The following is a 23018-nucleotide window of genomic DNA, read 5'->3' on the forward strand; positions in this document are numbered from 1 at the left end:
GTTTGTTTGGATTATTATGGGATACATGCTGGACAAACATTAAAAGCTTGTGACAAGAGCACATCGACATTTTAAAGGCATCTTATGGGGTGAATGAAAGAAGCTAGGGCACTACTGGAATGATCCAGGCAGATGACAGAGACCTGAGTTGGGCAGTTGTGGTAGACACAGAAAAAAAAGAAAGGCGTTAGAAGCCATGTTAGGCAGGCCACCTCCCTGTATAACTTGTTGATGGAATAGAGGGAGGATGGAGGAAAAGGATGAAGGTAATCAAGATTATTCCTGTGTTGGGATGATTCAGTGGACAGTGGTGACATTTACTGATTTGACAAAAACTTCCACTCTTATGTGGGAGGCAGGAATTGTGTTTGGGGCTTGTTGAGTTTGAAATATTTAGACGTCATCCAAGGTACATCAGGGAGGTTCTAATTTACATGATTCTGGTTGAGGTGAGGGAGGATAATAACATTTACCTCAGATAATTGTTGAGAGAATTAAATGAGATAATATCACCCATATGTACACAGAAACAGGCATTGTGTACTAAGTTCCTTACTTCCTTCTTGTTACTATAATACTCATAAATAATTTCTCCCATCCCACAACAAACCACAAAGAATTGCTGTTACACTAGCTACCACCATCTGCTTCCAAAGCATGGAAATAAAGGACAGCAAAGCATCTTTCCCATTCATCCCTCATCCCTCATGCTATCCTTCCCCATCTCAAATATCTTACAACCATGAGGGGTTGCAATAGTAACAGACTCATATACTATAACCTTGATGAAGTGCTAAATCATTTATTTTCAATGTAGTCATGGCCTGAAGATGCTTTAGAGGCAGTGGCCTCACGATTCTTGGAAGAAATTGAAATGTCTGAGGAAATTCGAGAAGGCTGCATTGACATGTGTAAAAGCTTCCACACATCCACTATCATTTTATCAGCATCCTTCCATTCTGAACTTCAGCGATACAATTATGTGACACCCACCTCTTATCTCGAATTGATCTCCACCTTCAAAGTGTTGTTAGAAAAGAAGAGAAGGTAAATACGAAATTTCATATTTTAAGTAAATTATGACTGTTTCAAAGTATTTGTATATAGAAAAATGGCAAGAAATCTATTTCATATGGGTGGACTGTTTTGTTAGAACTTCCAATGATTTAATCTGTTAAACAAATATGAGGGGGAGAAGTGGACAGGAGGCCAGTTTTAATTTTTATACATCAATGGATCACCTAATAGATAATAAACAATTGTTGACAAAATAAAGGTGTGTCCTCAGAGGTGTGTGGTAAGACCCAAGTGTTCTTTAACAGTGGTGTTTACTAGTTTTTTCTCTGATCAGTAATTAGGTGACTCAGAGCCTTCCCTTTGGGCCCTAAATATTAGCTAACGCTGAAGACATGCCCAGTCCACTTATGTATTAACTTCCTTTTTCTAATAAGGAAACACCATTGAATTTTATAAGCTATAGAAAATGCTAAACTGCGTTTTCCAAAAACCTGACTCAAGAATTTTAATAGTGAGTAGGTGTATTAAAAATTAAAAAACTTATTAACATTCAACTAGAAAGTTAAAAGGTTAGAAAGTTTTAATGGTCTACTTTAAGTGAGGGTCTTCAATTCCTATTGGATCTTACTCAAAAACTTATTTAATTTTTATTTTGCACTTATACTTTTGATGTATTTCTACTTTTTAAGTTCTGATTTAACAAATCAATCTTTCCCAAGAGAACTTCAATAATTTAAAAATCTAGTGTGGTAAATTTACACATGTTATGAGCCTTAAGTTCTGTTCAATGTTTAAACATCTATAAAATTCATGAGTTTTTTTTTTTTACCTAAAAATACAAATCTTACCTAATTACATAATATTTGTATTAGAATTTCAAGACTAATCTCCTAAACTAACAGAACCAATTCCTTAAAATATTAAAAACATATTTAAAACACCATCAGTCACAGATGTCTTGAACATTAATACTTTAGTTTGATTTCTATTATTGAGTTTTTATAGCTATTTCTAAGCTTTTCAGTGGTACTCTCACGATCTCAAGCATTTCAAAACCATTCTAGTCACTTTGGCCCAGTTGCTACTTCAATACTCGTATGCCATTTCTCACCTACATCCAGGGAGGCTTTGGTTGCACCATCAGAAGCTGCACTGCCCTGGTCACGATAGCTCACACCTGTGGGACTCATGCCATCAGGAATTGCCCCACCGACCTCGCAAAATCTGCACCTTCTACCCAACGTTCCTTGGTGCTCTAGATAATTATCTTGCTATGTAGATCTTCCAGTTCCTTACCTAATAGAATCCTGCTCTTCCTTTTTCCTTGTTTTTTCCAATCCAGGAGGATCAAAGGTCCTTGAAGACTCTGATCAAATTTTGGAAACCATTCATGGTCCAGGCTTTGGTTGTTCCAGTATGTAAGGCCACCTTAAGTGAAGACAGGATTATAGTAATGAAATGGGAATTTATAGAAAGGTTGAAAAAGAGCTTTCAAAGCAGCTTCAAAATTTCTAATTTCTTTCCATTTTTATTTCAAAGTCTCTCGTAAAATAAGAATAGATTCCTTTTTACCTCCACTAGAATTCCTGCCCTGTGGTTACAGTTCCCTTAGTAGAGGAAGGAGATGCAATGCAGAAACAAGTTTCCAGGTCACCTGCCAAGGAGTCATCTGAACCTGTCTCCTTCTGGCAGGGACCAGATCTTTCCTGTGCTTGCTGCACAAGGTCTTAGCAAGACTGAATCCATACATCATATCATATTGTATGTTTAGTCACATCATGCTGGATTGTATATTTAGTCCCAGATCCCATTACTGTCAAATGCTTCGCTCACTCAGAAGAAACTCAACATGTAGCAAATATGTACCAGGCCTTTCTGTTCCCCTCTCCCCCACCCCCACACACTCTTTTCAGTGTTCTTCTAGCTACCTTTATTCAGCCTAAGCTGGTTTCCTACTTCCTATTTTTAAAAAAGAATTTCTAAGAAGTGGCACTGTGGCTCAAGTGGTAGAGCACGCTTGCCTTGAGCTGAAGAGCCCAGGGACAGCGTCCAGGCCCAGAGTTCAAGCCCCACGACCGACCAAAAAAAAAAAAAAGAATTTCTAAAATGTATTATTTTGTCTTGGAAACATATGCACAGCACACAGCAAGTATTTCAAAAATAAAGCACTTGCTGAGAGTGAGCTCAGTAGTAGAACTCCTGCCTAGAAGATATGTGATGTCTGAATTCCAGCCTCATCATAGCAAGAAAACAGCAAGTAAAGGACAAAGGACAATTTTGTCTCTAAAGAGTTCAAAGAAAATACATATGAATATAGATGAAAATTCCAAAAACATTAAAATATTGAGTTTTAAGGTGCTTCACATTTTACATTGTTTCTAATCAGTTGTTACTTTGTAATCACTTTGCTCCAAAATAGTGTTGATCTCTGTTAGTATCTGTCTCTTTTGTCCCCTTTGTCTTAATAAATAGCTTTGTTTTGAGATAGAATTTATCTTAAATGCATTTGCACTCTGGAAACCTTCCAAATAATATATTTTGGGGCCCTGAAGTCTGCTTAAGTGATTATCAAAAGGGTTTAAGGATCAGTAATATTAAGGAATGAACTTAACAGGGGGACTAATTTTAAAGGTGCTGTGTGTGTGTGTGTGTGTGTGTGTGTGTGTGTGTGTGTGTGTGTGTGTGTGTGTGTGTGTGTGTGTGTGTGGTATGTGTGTGTACTAGGGCTTGAACTTGAACTCAAGGCTTTTTCACTTTTTCACTCAAGGCTGGTGTTCTACCACTTGAGCTACAGCACCACTTCTGGCTTTTTGGTGACTAATTGGAGAAAAAGATTTTCCTGCCCAGGCTGGCTTTGAACCAAGGTCATCAGATCTCAGCCTCCTGAGTAAGCTAGGATGACAGGCAAGAGCCACCAGGACCATGTATATTATTCATTTTGTCTTCTGTTCAAGATATTTATTATTTTGAATTTTGGTAATATGCCTAGATACTCTGTAGGTCCTGAAAAGACATAAAGGTATCAGAAACACTGTCTGCTCTTAATTATGCACACTCCACCTTTTCTTTTTCACTATTCATCTGTGTGGAAATCTCTCAGAGCACTCCTTTAGAGCCTGAAGAGCTTAAGAACGTTTCAGCATTTCCTTGATGTGGGTGCAGACCCTCACGCTTGCCTCGTTTTGTCTGCTTTTTCAGTGAGGTAATGAAGATGAAGAAGAGGTACGAGGTGGGTTTGGATAAGCTGGATTCTGCCTCCTCTCAGGTAGCCATGATGCAGTTGGAATTGGAGGCCCTGCATCCTCAATTAAAAGTTGCCAGCAAAGAGGTTGATGAAATGATGATAATTATCGAGAAGGAGTCGGTGGAGGTTGCCAAAACTGAAAAAGTCGTGAAAGCCGATGAAACAGTGGCGAACGAACAAGCCATGGCTGCCAAGGCCATCAAAGATGAGTGCGACGCTGACCTGGCAGGGGCCTTGCCAATCCTGGAGTCTGCGTTGTCCGCTCTGGATACCCTGACTGCCCAGGTGAGGGTTTAGCCAGGCGCTTGCTAGGAAATGCGCAAGCGCAGCTCCACAGAGACTCAGCGTGGTGGGCCACACATCTGTGTCTCTCCAAATTTAGTCTGCAAATTTAATGAAATTGAAAACATTCCCCTGAAGAAAAGAAATGCATGAGCATGGCAAAGATGATTTTAGAAAGGAGGAAAGCAACAGGTAGGAGAAACTGTCATAAAATGGCAATTTTTCCAAGAGCTTCTCACAACTTTGTAAGATAGTTTAAAAAAATCATAATTCTTTCTACTTCCTTCCTTCCCTCCTTTCGTCCTTCTTTCCTTCCTTCCTCTCTCCCTTCCATCTTTCCCTCCTTCCTTCCTACCTTTTTAAACATTTTAACTTTATTGTCAAGGTGATATACAGAGGGGCTACAGTTCTATAGATAAGGCAGTGAGTACATTACTTGTCCACTTGTTACACCTTCCCTCATTTTTCTCCCACTTTCCCTCCCCCCAAGCTGTTCATTTCCAACATCTTGTCTTGTACACATAGAGCTCCCCATGACCCAGCAATCCCACTTTTCGTCATTTACCCAAATGACCACAAACAAGGCCATCCTAAAGCTACCAGCACAACCATGTTTATTGCAGCATTATTTACCATAGCTAAGATGTGGAACCAACCCAGATGCCCCTCAGTAGATGAATGGATCAAGAAAATGTGGTATATATGCACAATGGAATTCTATGCTTCCATCAGAAAGAATGACATCACCCCATTCATAAGGAAATGAAAAGACTTATCAAGTGAAGTAAGCCAGACCCAAAGAAACCTAGATCCCATGTTTTCCCTCATTTGTAATAATTAGTATATGTCTGGGGTCCTAGCAGATGAGCAGAATTGATCAGTAGCTATGTATATATGACCATATAAGATAATGCGAAGGGAAATGAACTTGAAGATTTGGAAACAAGAGGTTTTTCTTTGTTGTTGTTGTTTTTAAAATACTATATGATTTCTTTTTGTGTGTGTGTGTGTTTTCCTATGGTTTATCCCCTGTTGTCACTGTCTTTGATTTTGGTATCCTGGATATTACATATATGTTTATTGGAATTAGAGAAGGAAAGGAGAACAACAAAATGGTGAGACAAAGACAAAGGGTGAATCAATGCAACAGTGATCCTCACAAGACAATATGTTGGAAATTAACCTCCTTCTTCTCGTCCTTACTTTCCTCTCTCGCCCCCCTTCTTCCTCTCCATCTTTCTGTCTCTCTCTTCCTCTCTGCTCCCCCCTCTCTCTTTCTCTCTTTCCCTTTACTTTATTTGCTTTAAGTTTTCTTTAGGACAAACCTGTCAATACACTTGACACAGTCCATTACTATCATTTCTACCCAACACACAGGATAATTCCGTATCTTAAGACTTAGTTTGAAAATAGGAACAACTACTATGAACATACAAGCAGACATTTCTCTTTATAATAATTACAATCCTTTTTCAAGGATATTACAGTGGTCAAATCTATGAAGAGCCCCCCCGCTGGTGTTAAGCTTGTCATGGAAGCCATATGTATCTTAAAAGGCATCAAAGCAGACAAAATCCCTGACCCAACAGGTTCAGGAAAAAAGACAGAAGATTTCTGGGGCCCCGCTAAGAGACTTCTTGGGGACATAAGGTTTCTACAGTCACTTCATGAATATGACAAAGACAATATTCCTCCAGCTTATATGAATATCATAAGAAAAAACTACATTCCAAATCCAGATTTTGTTCCTGAGAAGATTAGAAATGCTTCCACTGCTGCTGAAGGCCTGTGCAAATGGGTCATAGCAATGGATTCCTATGATAAGTGAGTACTGATAAAAAATTACCTAGCTGATACGTTGCATTTTGGGGTTGGTCATTTAGACAATTTAAACTTCTTAAGTTATACTCAATTTATCTATACCTTAAAAGTTACTCAAGTGAAAAGCTTCTCAATGTCATTCTGTGTTTGCTGTGTGTTTATGTATTTGCTGGAGGCAACTTTATACCAATTAAATAGGATGCACAGTTGAGTGGCTCATCAACTTTTTGAACTTTTACACTGTTAAAAATTGCTGAAGACCCACTCATGAGCTGCTGTTGATATTTATCACGTAAGAAAATAAAATGAGGAATTGTGTGTATGTGTGTGTGCGCACATGCACGTGTGTGTTCGCACGTGTGTGTGTGTCTGTGTGTCTGTGTGTCTGTGTGTGTGTGTGTTCTGGAATTGGGTCTTAATCACAGAGCCTAGGTGCTATCCCTTTAGCTCTGTTGCTCAAGGCTTGCACTCTTCCACTTGAGACATAGCTCTACTTCTGGCCTTTTTGTCTGCCATGGGGCTTGAACTCAGGGCTTGGGCGCTATCCCTCAGCTCTTCAGCTCAAGGCGAGCCCTCTACCACTTGAGCCACAGCACCACTTCCGTTTGACTCCATTTTCTATATAGTGAGAAGAAAATAGAGGACCATTTTCTAAATAATCCCTTTCATTGCCATATATATTTGTAAGGCAACTGCTTTCGCAAAGGGTATAGTCTAGCATTTTTTTAAAGTAAAATGATAATCCAGGTACAGATGGCTCATGTGCATGATTCTAACTACTTGGGAGGCTGAAATTGGAAGGACTGCAGTTTGAGGCCAGTGAAGAACTGGACACATTTCCATAATGGCATATTTCCAATGTCCTACCTATGGCAGAACCCAGGCACATGCCAAGGCAGAAAGTGATACCCTGTCTCAAAAACAACCCACAGAAAACATGGCTGGAGGTGTGGCTTTGTGGTAAGAGTGCCTACGTAGCAAGTGCAAAGCAGAGTTCACACTCCAGTACTGAAAAAAGAGACAGGTAAGTAAGAATACTTCAGTACTTCGCTTTCTCCTCATCAGAAGTAAGCTCTATCGAGGAGGTAACAATGCTAGATAGGAAATGCACTCATTACCTTACTCATGAAACTGGAACTCCTCTCTACAGTATTTTTAACAATAAAATAAATAAAAAATAAAAATAAAAGAATTAAGCTCTAACCAGCTAGGCTAATTTCCATTAGTTTTGTGACATTCTACAATAATATCCTATTCTCTATTTGCAAAATCACCAGCGTTCACCCTAGTATGTATTTTATGGGTATGCTTACAGCACATATTTGGTAGGTATTTTTGTTGTTATTTCCTTTTCCTTTTATAATTAGCACACACTGACTGCAAAATGGTGGGCTTCATTTTGACATTCAAGGACATGTTTTGATAATATGCACACCACCCCTGTTACTCTCTCTGCCCCTACACTTTCACTCACCCCACTTCCTCTTCCCAAAGAATGTTTCTTCTGGGCTTGGGAGCTATCCAGCTCAAAGTGAACACTCTACCGCTTGAGCCACAGTGCCACTTCTGGTTTTCTAGTGGTTTTATTGGCAATAAGAATCTCAAGGACGGGGCTGGGAAGATGCTCAGTGGTAGAGCGCTTGCCTTGCATGCCTGAGGCCCTGGGTTCGATTCCTCAGCACCACATAAGCAAAAAGAAAAAAGCCGGAAGTGGCGCTGTGGCTCAAGTGGTAGAGCGCTAGCCTTGAGCTGAAGAGCTGAGGGACAGCGCCCAGGCCCAGAGTTCAGGCCCCACGACCGGGCCCAAAAAAAAAAAAAAAAAAGAATCTCAAGGACTTTCCTGCCTGGGCTGGCTTTGAACTGTGATCCTCAGATCTCAACCTCCTGAGTAGCTAGGATTACAGGCGTGAGCCACCGGCACCCAGCAAGAATCTTTCTTCTATATCTAGATTCTGTATGAGAGAGAGAGAGAGAGAGACAGAGAGACAGAGAGACAAAGAGACAGAGACAGAGAGAGACAGAGACAGAGAGACACAGACACAGACACAGACACAGACAGACAGAGAGACAGAGACAGAGAGAGAGAGAGAGAGAGAGAGAGAGAGCGGAGAGAGAGGGGTTTTCTGAGTCTGGTTTGTTTCACTGTCTGATATTTTCCGTCCATTCTCCTGAAAATGACAAGAAAGTATATGGATTCCTTTTCCTCCACTTCCTCACACAAACTGGTTGACTGTTTTCTTCATGACAGCCATTCTGACTGAGGTGAGATGAAATCTTAATGTAATTTTGATTTGCAGTTTGCTGATGACTAATGTTAGATACCATTTCATTATTTTCTTTTGGGGGATGCAGGGGCTTGCGTTCAGGGATCTGTGCTTGCTAGATAGGCACTCTACCACGTGCGTCACACACAGGCCAGCCTAGACCGCTGTCTTCCTGCCCTAGCTGAGATGACCGGAGCAGTACCACAATATTCATCTATTGGGTGAGATTCAGATTCAGTCTCATGAACTTTTTGCCTAGCTGGACTGGAACTGTTATCCTCCTGATTTCTACCTCCCAAGGAGTTAAGTTTACAAATGTGAGCCTCTGGCACCTGGCTGTCTTTGTATTTAGTAGTCATTTGTACTTTATTTATTTTTATTTTTATTTTTTTGTCATGGGGCTTGAACTCTGGGCCTGGGCGCTGTCCCTCAGCTCTTCAGCTCAAGGCGAGCGCTCTACCACTTGAGCCACAGCGCCACTTCTGGTTTTCTGAGTCTTTTATTGGAGATAAGAGTCTCAGGGACGTTCTTGCCTGGGCTGGCTTTGAATGATGATCCTCAGATCTCAACCTCCGGAGGAACTAGGATTACAGGGGTGAGCCACCGGCGCCCAGCTACTTCATCTTTGTGTGTGTGTGTGTGTGTGTGTGTGTGTGTGTGTGTGTGTTTTCTGCCAATACGGGGGCTTGAACTCAGAGCTTCACACTCTCAGCTCATTTGCTCATGGCTGGCACTCTACTACTTGAGACACATCTATTTCACCTTTGAGCACTATTTAGTTCACACATGCCACATTTGTTGTTGTGTTTTGTTTTGTTTTTGTTTTTTTTTTTTAGTGTTTAGTTCTTTTAGTTCCTTGTATATTCTGGATGTTGATCCTCTTTTGGATGAGTAGTTAGCTAAGGTACTCTCCTATTTTGCGGATGACTCTTCATTTTGGTGATTTTTTTTTTTTTTTACTGTGGAGAAATTTTTAATCTGAGAGAATTTTATTCGTTAATTCTTGCTATTCTATCCTGAGCTATTGGAACCCTACTCAGAAAGTCACTGCCTTTGCCTGTATCTCCATGTGTTTTCCTTGTATTTTCTTTTAGTATTTCAAAGTTTCAAGCGTTAAAGTCTACTTTGAATAATTTTTATACAGGAAATACAGATAAGATTGAGATTAGTTTGCATGTGAAGATCTGGGTTTCTTAATTGTTAAGCAGAACCCTTTCTTCATCATGTTTCTAACATCTTTGTTGAGAAACATATGGCTATAAGTATGTGGTTTGTTCATTGTTATTCTATTCTAGTCCATTGATCTACATGCCTGTGTTTATGGCAGTGCCATACTGTTTTTGTTACTAAGGCTTGGAAGTATAGTTTGAAGTCAGGTGTATGATACCTCCAGAATTACTGGTTTTGCTCAAGATTGCTTTGTGTATTCAGGGCTTTTTATGCTTCTTTAAGATTGCCTTTTCTAGTCCTGTGCAGGATTAGTGCAAGCCAGGGCCATGGGCTAGAGCTCTCAAGTCTAGGGATCCCCAGGCAATGGAGTTGGCTTCTCCCCACATAGAGTGGGGCCACTCTCAGGACTGACCCCTTGGACTGGATTGAACTCTCTGCTGCTTAAGCTCTGTGCTACCTTTCTGCTTTCCAATGGTCTTTAGTTTAAAGTTTTTCAACTTTTTACTTCCTTCCCTTTCTCCCTCCTTTCTTCCTTCCATGTCTCCCTCCCTCCCTCCCTCCCTCCCTCCCTCCCTCCTTCCTTCCTTCCTTCCTTCCTTCCTTCCTTTCTTCCTTTCTTCCTTTCTTTCTCTTTCTTTCTTTCTTTCTTTCTTTCTTTCTTTCTTTCTTTCTTTCTTTCTTTCTTTCTTTCTTTCTTTCTTTCTTTCTTTCTTTCTTTCTTTCTTTCTTTCTTTCTTCCATCCTTCCCTCCCTCCTCCCCCTCTATCTTTCTTGGTTTTGTTTTTGTTTTGTTTTGTTTTTGGGTGCCAGTCCTAGGGCTTGAACTCAGGTTCTGGGCTCTATCCTTAAGCTTTTCTGCTCAAGGCTTGTACTCTACCACTTGAGCCACTGCTCCATTTCTGGCCTTAACTTCAAACTGTGATCTCAGAACTCCATCCCTTGAATAGTTGGGATTACAAGTATGAGCCACTGGTGCTCAGCTTTCACTTCTTTTCTTAATTTCTGTTTCCTTTCTTTTCTCTTCTTGAAACATAGTCCATTCTTTGTCAGTCTGACTTATCTCACTCATACATGGCCATTTTACCATGGAAGACTTAATAACGCTTTCATACAACTGAGATGTAGTTGGATTCTTCAAGGAAATATCAGCTATAGAAGTCAGTGTGGATTCTCTTTTTCAAATTTACTTTATTGTTAGTATAAAGGTGGTGTACAGAAGGATTACAATTAGATGAGCCAAGTAATGAGAACTTTTCTTTTCGTGCCGTGTCTTCTGTTCCCTCTCTCTCCCAATCCCTCCCTCTCATCTCCGTGCATGAGTTGTAGAATTCACTTTCATCGGTGTCCAGTGAGCTCCACTGCTGCACTTTTTCACCTCTTGAGTCTGTACCCCGCAGCAACCCTTCTGAAGATGAACCCTTGAATGCACCATATGCAGATAAAAGAAGACAGAATCATCAAAAAATTAAAATTAAAATGAGATAGAGATCTCTTATTTCCATATCTTGGAGTGTCACATCAGTGTAAATTCTGCATGAAAAAGTGTTTTGAGTCATAGTTAGGTTATTACAAAATTAAATTTTAAAAGTATTTTATAATGTTATTTACTTTTCTAATTTATTTTCTTATTTTCTTTTTGCAGAGTGGCAAAAATAGTAGCTCCCAAGAAGATAAAACTAGCTGCAGCTGAAGGGGAGCTCAAAATCGCTATGGACGGCCTCAGAAAGAAACAGGCAGCCCTTAAAGAAGTTCAGGACAAACTAGCCAAGCTTCAAGACACACTCGAGTTAAATAAGCAAAAGAAGGCTGACTTGGAAAACCAGGTACATGCTGCTTTATACCAGTATGAGCAAATACTCAAGTTCTGTGATTATGAATAATTCTCATAGCACATAATATACCAGTCCAGTCCTGTAATTTGTATTAACACAAGTATAGGATGTTCTCCCAATCTTTACCATATGATTTTTGGGGCATAACAGGTTAAGTGATTAGTTTCAGTGTAGAATAACCAATGGATAGGTATGTAGCTGCTCACTGCAAACTTTCTTCAGCTTTGTTCTGTGGAATTTTTTACTTCTTAGAAAAAAAAAAGGAACTAATACAGAAATTTATGCTAAATGTGTTTTTGGCAAAAACATTTTAGGTAAGATACTTTTCTTACTAGTTTCTAATATCAACTATACCATAGTTTAAGGCCTGATTTGGTTTAGTAAAGCATTGTTGAAAGAAGAGTAAAGAAGAAACTATGAAGGAAAATATATTTAAAGAGATTATTTTTAAAAGATTTACATTTGGAGCTATAAAAGTATTACATAACTTTTGATTTCCAAGCCTATCAATATGCAAATTGATATTTTATACCTTTTAATATACAAATATTTATTTAAAACAAGCACTGAAGTACTAGGAAAAAGCATAGGATGGATAAATTCTAACTCCAAAATAACATAAATGACTTTTATTTTAATTAATTGTTGAATTTCTCTCTTCAGGTAAATTATTTCTGTTTGATCCTCAAAATTAACTGAATGTCTTTTGTTCAAGCATAATGAGTCACAATCACTTAAAACTAGATGCAAAATAAGTATTAAGCTGGAATATTGCTGTGATATGAATTTAAGTGGCTTTTCCTTAAATTTGCTACCTTCATATCCCTTTCTTCCATCTTAATTAAATTATTTACAATCAAATCTTGTATTTGTCTGATGTACAAAGTAGGCTTTTCACTAGGATTAATTTCCAAATTCAATCATAATTGCAAGTATCTGAGTAGGTCGACACTGTTTAACAACTTGAGACTGTGCTAGTAAAAAAGCCTAGATCATTGAAATTTGTAACTTTTGAAGTGATCTTAAAACTAACCGTAAGTTAATGAGATAGTGTTTGAAATACAGTGTATCCAGATTCTCCCCACTCCAGCTCCTATTCTAATTGTTAATGCTAACCTTTCTATTTGCCTTTGCCTCCACTTTAAAAAAACAATCTTTCTCATTGAGACTTAGGACAGTCTTCAGCTCTATTTAAGGTTAGAACCCAGGACCTTGTACATGCACTTGTCCTATCCTATCACTGAGATACATCCCCAAGACTCCCCTTTTCAGATTATTTTAAATGGAAGTCAAACCCCTATATTTGCAGAATAGTCTTCAGTACCTAACATTTCAATGTCTTGTTCTGAATGTCATTTCATTAGTGTTCTTTGTATTAAATGCTAAATATCTTTCATGATTTCCCTAAGTTATATTACAATAAGTATTTTCCTTTAAAAAAGTATAAACTAACACAGACTTTTCCTATTATAGTGAAATATGTCGCTTCCTTTTAGATGATTATTATTTTTAATTCCAGAACAGTTTAGAAGAACATGTCTCTGAGGTGGAAATCTTGCAGAACTTTTACCTTATTCTACTTGTGGGTGTTGATAAAAGCTTACTGTTATTTTTGAGGTCGACTTGTGCAGCAAAAAACTGGAACGAGCTGAGCAGTTGATCGGCGGCCTGGGAGGTGAGAAGACTCGGTGGAGCCACTCGGCTCTGGAGCTCGGGCAGCTGTACATCAACCTAACGGGCGACATCCTCATCTCCTCTGGAGTTGTGGCTTACCTGGGAGCCTTCACATCCAGCTATCGACAGGTGAGGACAGCGCCCCCCCCTTTCCCCCATCACAGCCACCGCTAACCTCAAGGCTCAGGGAAGATCCAAGATTGCTCAATGATTTGTTATTCAGTAGATTCGCTTCATAGCCAAAGGTACTCTGTGAAATACAGTTCTAAAATCTCATTGTGGGGAAACAAAAACATATAGTTTAAAATGTGATATGAAACAGTAGGGTCTAATGATGTAATTGCATATTCCCATATCTTCGGTTATACTGAATGGGTTTTAGCAAGTCATTTCAAATCATCAGAAGGGAGAAGATGACCTCCAACTCTATTAAATGATTTCTTTCCTTAGACAATGAATCCAGACTTCCCTATTTCTTGTTTCCTCCTCTTAGGCTCATTCTGCCTCAGTCTTACATTGGACCCAGCTCCTACTCCAAGAGTTAATCCTAACCTTTTGCCTTTTGCTCCACTTTAAAATATATATATATTTCTCATTGAGCCTTAGGACACTCTTCAGCTCTCCTTAGGGGAATTGAACAGAAATCAAAACAGGGTACAGATTAGAGAAATGCAAAGAATAGAAAGAAAAAAGAACAGAGAAGTGCAGAAGAATGAAGATAAAGAGAAGGGAGAAAGTGAAATTCAAAATATCTGGCAAAATATCTGGAGAGAGAGTAATGAAAATGTACTTTCATGGAAGACTTTCTAATTTTACATAATTTGCATGCATATAGTGTCAACTACGCCTCATTTAATCTCAGGACTTTCTCCTAAATAAGGCTGACATTTGGTGCCTCTGTTACAGTTTGTTTGCTTAAGTATTATTCTTGACTTGCTAAGACCCATGATTCTGCTATCAACTCAGAATGGGATGCTGCCAATCTGACCGCCATAGACCTTGGAGGAGGTCTTCAGCTTCACCACGGAGACTTTGGAAATGTATTGATAGAAGCAAAGCCACACTCAAGCTGGTCACAACAGCTAATCAAAGCCCCAGCCTCTGTCCACTTCATCCCATCCTACCTCTGATAAGGCTTGAGAGAATGTGTTTCCCTTTTTGCTTCACTATTTCATGTCAGGGCTTACTTTTCCTCATGAGTCTATGATGCCTGTGAATTTATTCTCAAATCTTAACTCTTTTGTCTTTCTCAGATGAAGACACCTGACAGTTCCATCAATTCTGTCACTCAATTCTGTTTTGTTTCTGTTTTCGGTAGTGCTGAATATTGAACACATGCTAAGCAAGTGCACTACAGCCAAGCTACATTCCCCACCCCTGAAAGCCAAATTGTAAACCTAAAGGTTGTAGTAGTGATATATCAGTGCTCTGCCCATATCCCTGACATCTGTGTGCTTTCATATCCAATGACCAATGCCTGTGATTCCCTTTTAAGCTAAGTCTGCCCTTGGACTTTGAGAACCCACTTCACCCACTGCTTGGTTGGCTTAGTAGCCATCTGAGAACTTACTTTCCTCTGAAGAAGCCCTAATGGGTGATAGAGGCTGGTGAATAAGAGTCTGTATCTCTTCTCTCTGGTTGGGACAAGTCCACGAAATAACTTACACTCTCCCTGCTCCAATAAGATCCAAGAGAAGCCATGCCCTGAAGAAGGGAGCTGACTCTTCATCTTTGATTAACTTCTGCACTTGCCTTGTTATGTTCCTCTGGAATCTGCCCACAGTGTATCCCCTCACACAAATCCTCATCTCATATTATGTTTCTGGGAAACCCATGAGGAAACAGAGGCCTTCTAAATATAGTCCTTCCAACCGGACAGGGTCCAAGCCTCTGGATGCCAAAGGCCCTCGGTAAAGAGGAAGGTCTCCCTTCTCAGCCGGAATCTTAACTGACTGTCAGTCATTCCTGAAGTCCTTTGGAGTGTTTCCAGTGATTTTTGCCAACAAATAGAAAGTTCTAATTCTCCCGGTTACTTGGGCCCCAGATCCTACAACACTTGTCCATTCTCCAGAACCAAAATCCTGTGCTGCTGGAAGGATATACAAGGCCTGGATTTGACTAACCTGAACTTTCTAACCTATCTTTTCCCTGTCCATAATTAAAGCTTGCTTTTGTGGTGAGCAGGTTTCCTCAATAGCGTGTTGTAATGGCTGTTTTATCATTTGCACCAAGGCCCTTAGCTCATTTCTTGATTTACATATTAAGAGTCCCCCATGTCTATTCCACATAGCTCTTTGGTGTTGCATTCACATAGGCAATAATTATGCCCTTAACTTGCTAACTCAGGATTCATCTGTGGTAACACACAGTACTCTCAACTTTAAGCAGCATTCCATAGCAACTATTGCTTACATTTTTTTCTACTTTTCCTTTTATCATTAGTCATTTGACTCCTCCAGCATCAAGCTGTGTGTGAGCAAACTTGCAGACCTCCCCCCAGCCTACAGGCCAACCTACAGCTTGAAAACAAATAGTAGAAAACATGCCAGTAGAACTGTGTGCTGACAGGAAATGTTTTCTGACCCTCCAGCTCACATAGCCACACCACCTGTTCCCAGTAGCAACAGCCAATTAAACCAGCCAGATATTTATTAAGTACAGGTGAGGGTAAGAAATTTCGCTCCCATGATCTTGATCTTTATGTGTGAATGCATGCGTTCATTTATGTTTATACTTATAAATATGTTATCTGCCAAGGGGAGCTTGCAGACAGACTCAAAGTTGCCAAATCTTACATATCACTGTAAGATATGCTTTAAATATCTGTTGTGAATAAAAATAAGGAAGTGCCCAAAGAATAAAAAGGACAGGGGAAAGGAAATCAAATTTAACTTAGGGCATAATATCAGCATCACAATAAACAATGGTAATAGTGGAAGCCACTGAATAAAATATGAAAAGATAAATCTATACTGACAGAAGTTAATAAATTTTGAAACTACAAGTGTTTGACAAAAGCCAGGACATTTCTCTCATCACAGAGTACCTTCCCACAAATGGCTTCAATATGATTGCAAAGGGAAAAAGAAAAAGAACAATGTAACAGGGGAAACACTATTTAATATATCACAAGCATGGTCTTCACCATTTTGAATCATGGCTAAAAAGTTTGACAGGTGCTTGCCCCACTGATTTTCTTTATCAGGCTCTAGCACTACTAGCTTACAGTAGGCAACTTCCAGAGAACTCCAGATACCCAACACCTAAAGACAGCCATTCTTTGTGCCCACAAAATTCTTCAAAACATCCCATGCCAGGAAGTGAATGAAATTTAAGTAATTCCACCCTGCTTACCACAAATAAGCTGCCTCTTATAGCTCCAGCTTGCAAGTTCCTCAGTCTCCATCCAGTACAATAATACCCTGTGTAGCAGCCCTCTTTCTCTTTGGAATTGTAAATAAGAATTCTACCTTTCATCTACCTGAGTATTTTTGTGTTGTATTCTAACCTCCAAAGAACCTACAATCACATGTAAGTCATATAGTAATGAAATGGCATTCTTACTAATATCAGTGAGTGAACAATTCATGTAGTAGCATGGGCTGCCATGAGAACATGGTTTCAGTTCTGTGATGTTCCTCCCAAAGGCCCATGATTTGCATCTTGAGGGAACCTCAAAAGTGGCAAAATTCTACATGTTAACTGGCTTATTAATGTCATAAAAGCCATCAACTCTTCCAAAAGTCTCATGGCCTTTCCTCTGAAAACCTAAAAAGAATGTTGGTGCAACCTACTCTGTAAGGACCTGGAGGAGCTGTTACTACCCTGTGTGCTGTCTCAACCAGTATCTTAACTCAAACTTGAACGGAGACTTCTAACTTTCTGAGTGTGAACCTTGGCTTGCCATTCTCCTGGCCCTTGGGCATCCTAACTGACCCTGCCTCAGGTAGTATCCAGAAGATTCCTTAGTGTACCCTGGTCTCCGTTGGAACCTAATAGCCCTATGGTGCTTCATCCTCTAGAGTATGTGAGAATCTAAATGTTTTCTGTGTCTCCTATTTGGCTAAAATAGATTTACTTTCATAATACTGTTGAAGTTTTTCTGAATATCTGTAATTTAAAGAAAATGTATAGAAGACTGGGTGTGGTGGCTCACAGCTATAATCTCAGCTTCTTGGGAAGCAGAGATCATGATCATCATGGTTCAGCCTAAGCAAAAATGATCAATTATCTAGATATGGTGGCACAAACCTGTGATCCTAGCTGTGTGGGAGATACAAATAAGAAGAACATAATCCAGGGCAAAAAATGTGAGACAAGACCCTGCCTGAAAAATAACTAAAGCAAAAAGGGATAGATGCTGTGGCACAGTGTAAGAACACCTGCCTCACGGTTAGAAATAACTCAAGATGGTGGGACGTCATGTAGGAATAAAGACATCAGCTAGAACGTGGCAAGGGAAACTTTATTTCTGCAGAAGGGTACAATACCATTGGCCAAAAATCTGGCAAGCAAGCACACAGAGCAGGCAGGCTGCTCCCTTGTTCTTCCTAACCCAGCAGATCCTGCCCCTCTGCTTGTATTGGTTGAGTTCAGGTTTACAAGTTGCAAAAGGATGTGGCTTAACAGGATGCAACTGAAATTCAAGGAGCTTCTAACAGTATGTGTTCATTAAATTGCTCAGGAAAACAGGGATATGTAACTAAAATGTAATTAATTGACAGGGGCCAAGCCACCTAGCCAAAGCAGAACCCTTCAGAGGAGCAGCTCTCCCAAGATTAACAAGAAGGAAGCAAACTACTTTGATAGAAAAAAAATGCTTTTCTCATGCTAACAAACACAACCCTGCCCCCCCCCCCAAAGAAAGAAAATATGTAGAAATGTAATGTAAATAAAAGTTTTAGAATAATACTTGGAAGTTGTTTTTTCAGATACAAAATTCTGAGGTAGAGTTTCAACAATGGTCTGTTTCTCAATGAGCGAAGTTGTTAGTGGGATTTTACAAACTATTTCATTGGTGACCTCCAGCCTCATATTTATACCTCTCTGTGAATGTTTTAAAGAACCAAACCAAAGAATGGACAAATTTGTGCAAAGGAAGAGACATCCCCTGCTCAGATGATTATTCTCTTATGGGTACGCTGGGAGAAGCTGTGACAATTCGAGCTTGGAATATTGCTGGATTACCTTCTGACTCGTTTTCTATTGATAATGGAATCATCATAATGTAAGGAAAACATTGTTTCTAACAGACATTCTTTATTAATGAATCACTAGATATATTTGTCTGCAAACATTTGTTCAACTTTAAGTAGTAGACGTCTCAGTATCAAAGCCAAGTAGACTTAATTAGCTAATCAATGAATAGCATATCCTTATTTAAATATTGAAGTACTTAAATATTGGAGACTATTGAAAGCAAACAAATTTAGATAACTTTTTCTTAATTTTTATTAGAAAAATAAAGGGAAAACTCTTCCATAAGTAAGTGAAGTTAAAATTTTACATTCCCATAAAACATGGAGTTTGGGCTGGGAAGGTGGCTCAGTGGTAGAGCGCTTGCCTTGCATGCCTGAGTCCCTGGGTTTGATTCCTCAGCACCACATAAGCAAAAAGAAAAAAGCCGGAAGTGGTGCTGTGGCTCAAGTGGTAGAGTGCTAGCCTTGAGCTGAAGAGCTGAGGGACAGCACCCAGGCCCAGAGTTCAGGCCCCATGACTGGACCCTCTCTCCCCCCAAAAAACATGGAGTTTTGTTATTATAAGCTATTAAATGTTCACTCATGGAGATCATGATTGGCTACATTGTTCCAAATTCTAGCCCAGGCTCTGATATAAAACCAGTTTTAATTACATGGATGTACTTTTGGCCTTTGGGCTGACTGGTGCTTTTAAGATGGTAGTCAAGCTTCCTGGAATCTTCTGGTTAGTAGATAAATCCCAGGAAGATGCTAGGAGCATGTTCACCCTCTTCTCGAATTCTCACCTCCCAGAAATCAAAGGCTTCAGTCGTCCCAGTGTTAGGACAATTATGAGCTGTGTTACTTCCTAATTCACATTACTTTGGGCATCAGATGACTGGGCTACTCTTCTTCAGTTTTTGTGTCTTAGGAATAAAACAGTTATTTCCTCTTCCAATATAGGAAAATAGTTCTGTTTAATGGGGGACTATTTACTAGGGGAAATATTAATAAGATGACTTAATTTAAAATAAAAATGGTTGAGGTAGGGATTTAAATTGGTAAAGTAGAAAGAACCAGTAAATATTATGACTGGTTACTCTTAATTTTTTATATATTATATTTTGAAAACCATTTTATAAATTAAAACTTGGATAAACATGTATTTCACTATTACCAATAAATTATCGTGGTGTATGGATTTCTTTAGAATTATTTCCTGACTTATTTGTTCTACAAAGGCTTGAGGTATGTACAATTTGATTATAACATAAAATAAGCTTAATCTGATGGAATCACATGGGGCAAATTAAAGGAATAATTACTATTGGATCCTTAAGACAAGCTAATTCCTCTAGTTGGGCCCTGAAGTAAACTCAAAAGCTTTCTAATAACTAAGGCAAAAAAGAAAAGCTATGTCACATAGCCAAAGAAAACTCAGGCAAAAATTTTCAGGAACTGGCTTAAACTTAATTATTTTGTTTGTTTAGAAAAAAACTGCAAAGCTTTTCTTTGGGGCACTAAAGTATTCAGTTCTTTGATTCAATAATATAAATTAATCCAAAAAGCAATTCAAAAATATAAATAAATAATATGTGAATTAGTTTGTAACTAAAATAGCAGAATTTTAGGTGTCTTTTCACAATTATAGAATGGTGCTAGTTCATTGTTGAATTTACTTAAGTTAACTGGCACGCCAAGTGTGTCTTGATAAAGTTAGAATATGTATGAGATATTGACGTATATATGGGAACTTTTTGAAATTTTAGCACCTAATTTTTCACTTTTGTACATCTAGACCAATCAACTTGAGAATGAAGTACAACCCAGTTTTTACTGTTTCTATTAATGTTGCTGCCATAATTTCCTGCTTAGAAAAGAGCTTTGGCTCTTCTCAAAGATAGCTGTGTTATGTCTTCTTTTTTAAAAATTTGTTCCACTTAGCAGGGCATTTGAAACCATTGTATCCATCGGAGATCAAACTGTATTTTATATTACAGCAAATAAGTAAACCTTTTAATTTTGAGTCCGGTAATATTTCAATAATAACAGTACTGTTGATGAACATTGCTCTTTTTAAAATTCCAGACCCCTTCAATAAGTACTACTCAAGAAAGCACACACAGGTTTCAGGGATGAAGTGGAAAATGGTGACAATGAATCATAACCCTTGCATCTTTGCTGTTCATTTGAAAAATATGGAAATATTAGTAAAAAATAAACTTAGGATACCAACTTCACTAAGAAGTTCAATCTTGCCTTCTTTTGTCAGTGTATATTGGCAATCTTCTGCTGAGAGGCTTCAGTAAATAGGTTTAAGGGATCATTTTAAAGTAGCAGATAAGCATCTTATTTACTTGCTTGGTGCTTCCTTCCATTCCCCTAGAGATCCTGTCTTGATAATGATAATACCTAATGCTGAGCACTTATGAGAACTAATCCTTTGTAAAGTGCTTTTTCTCCCCCATATTATGTTAGCTGAGTATGGCACTGATTATTTAGGAAAACTAAAAGACTGCACCATCTGGGCCGATTATAATATAATTAACTCTTGGGGCTACTGGCATATTAAAGTTCCTTGGTTTATCCGAATTTCAAAGGTTAGTGATCACATAAAATATAATTAGATTGTATCTGAACATTTCTCTGGTAAAGGATTAGGATTATTTAACTGCCTGGTAAATACTATATCTGATAAAACTGCTTTTTTAAAAAAGCCAATTTCTATTTCCGTAAGAGAGAGACATACCAGATTTATTTCTGGAGCTATAATAACCTAGAGGGATACCTCCTTTCTTTGTCTCTGTGTATGCATTTGTGTGTGTGTATAAAGAATACAACTAAACTCTTAAATTCCTGACTGCTAGATACAAAAATCTGGTGTCCTTCCCTGAATATTACTGTGAATATATCTGTCTTATCACTCTTAGAAGTCCATACTTTGCAAGTAGCCCAAAGATCAACAAATAACATTCTTCTCCAGACAAACTCTCTCAAAATCTGAACCAGGAAGTGCTATAAAAATTCACTTTCCAAGCCGGGCGCCCATGGCTCATGCCTGTAATCCTAGCTACTCAGGAGGCTGAGATCTGGGGATCATGGTTCAAAGCCAGCCAGGGAAGGAAAAGTCTGTGAGACTTTTATCTCCCATAAACCACAGAAAACTGGAAGTGGTGCTGTGGCTCAAGTGGTAGAGCGCTAGTCTTGAGCTGAAGAGCTGAGGGACAGTGCCCAGGCCCAGAGTTCAAGCCCCACAACCAACAAAAAAAAAAAAATTCACTTTCTGCTTTGAAACTACTAGTTTTAAAGCATTTTCAATTCAAACATATTTGACAGAGGAAGTAAGAGAAAGATTATAAGAAATACATTTTCCTATCAAAAAATTAATAGGGGTAGAGGTTAATTAAATGAGTCAATAGGGTTCTGTGCATTTTGAATTTGGGTTTGTGTCCAAAAAGTGAAGGTATTAGAACAACTATTTGGTACAGATAGCCTTCCACAACAATTGCTGGTGTATTTTATTCTGAAGCCTAATTCTATCTTTTATATCTACCTTGAAGAGAATCTCTTCTGAAATTTTGTTCATCTAATAATTTTTGAAAGTCCAAATTTTTAAAGAGACCCAGACTAATGTCACAATGTCCTGTCCTTGAATATCAAAAGGATGTCACATTGAGAGTGTTTCCTGATAGAACTTTGATCCATTTGCCTCTTAAAACAACAACATCCATGTGAAATCACACACACAAACACACACACACATATACACACACACACACATACACACACACACACACACACACACACACAGAAGAGGGGCAGGGAATATCTAGTTATTCCAGCACAATTTGTTTGAAAATTATTTCTTCTGGCTTTTTGAAAAGCACAGTATACACCTGTCATCCACAGTCACCATAGAGCCCCAGAGCTTCTTGTTCCTGTGTAAGTGACTCCACACCCATTGGTCAGCCTCCTGCCCCCACTGACCCCAGTCCATACAGTAACAGACATCTACTTTCAACATTGATGTGGTCAACATTTTAAGATTCCATATATGATATTATTCAGTACTTTTCTTCTGGATTATTTCACTTAATCACTTTTTGTATACTGGAAGTTCTTCTGCTATGTATATTGCAGCATATTTTCATTATCCATTGGTCACTTGAAGGAAATACAGATGTCTTGTATAATCAGTATACTGATTTCACATGCATACATAGCACATGTTTATCTAGCTCTACACATTGATTGTAAGGTATGTTAAGTGTAGATGTTGCTGTGTAGATGCTTTCTTAGTGTTCTATAATCCCTTTTAACTATTTTTGCCTTTTAATTTCTATGCTCACTTATCTCAGTGTCTGGAAGTATTCCCCTATGTTTTCTTATAGTAGTTTCATGACTTATAATTTTAATCTATTTTGATTTGATGATTTTTAACTTGTAAGATAATTCCCCATAAAACCATCTAATTTTATCAGCCACATTTATTGAAAAACTGATTGATCCAATCCATGAATATGGGAGAGCTTTTCAT

The 23018-nt window shown here is 38.6% G+C and overlaps 1 protein-coding gene across 1 annotated transcript in view; it reads left to right on the forward strand.

The window, feature by feature from the left end:
- The window catches only part of Dnah7 (dynein axonemal heavy chain 7), a 210385-nt gene that overhangs the window by 131802 nt on the left and 55565 nt on the right, over window positions 1–23018 (forward strand). The window contains exons 42-47 of the mRNA XM_042688311.1: window positions 818–1047; window positions 4216–4546; window positions 6021–6367; window positions 11441–11621; window positions 13248–13433; window positions 18368–18531. Of these exons, the coding sequence (XP_042544245.1) occupies window positions 818–1047; window positions 4216–4546; window positions 6021–6367; window positions 11441–11621; window positions 13248–13433; window positions 18368–18531 (1439 nt within the window). The remainder of the gene's footprint in view (window positions 1–817; window positions 1048–4215; window positions 4547–6020; window positions 6368–11440; window positions 11622–13247; window positions 13434–18367; window positions 18532–23018) is intronic.

Source organism: Dipodomys spectabilis, unplaced genomic scaffold, assembly GCF_019054845.1.
Source record: "Dipodomys spectabilis isolate Male_0828 unplaced genomic scaffold, ASM1905484v1 ptg000115l, whole genome shotgun sequence".
NCBI classification, from domain to species: domain Eukaryota; kingdom Metazoa; phylum Chordata; class Mammalia; order Rodentia; family Heteromyidae; genus Dipodomys; species Dipodomys spectabilis.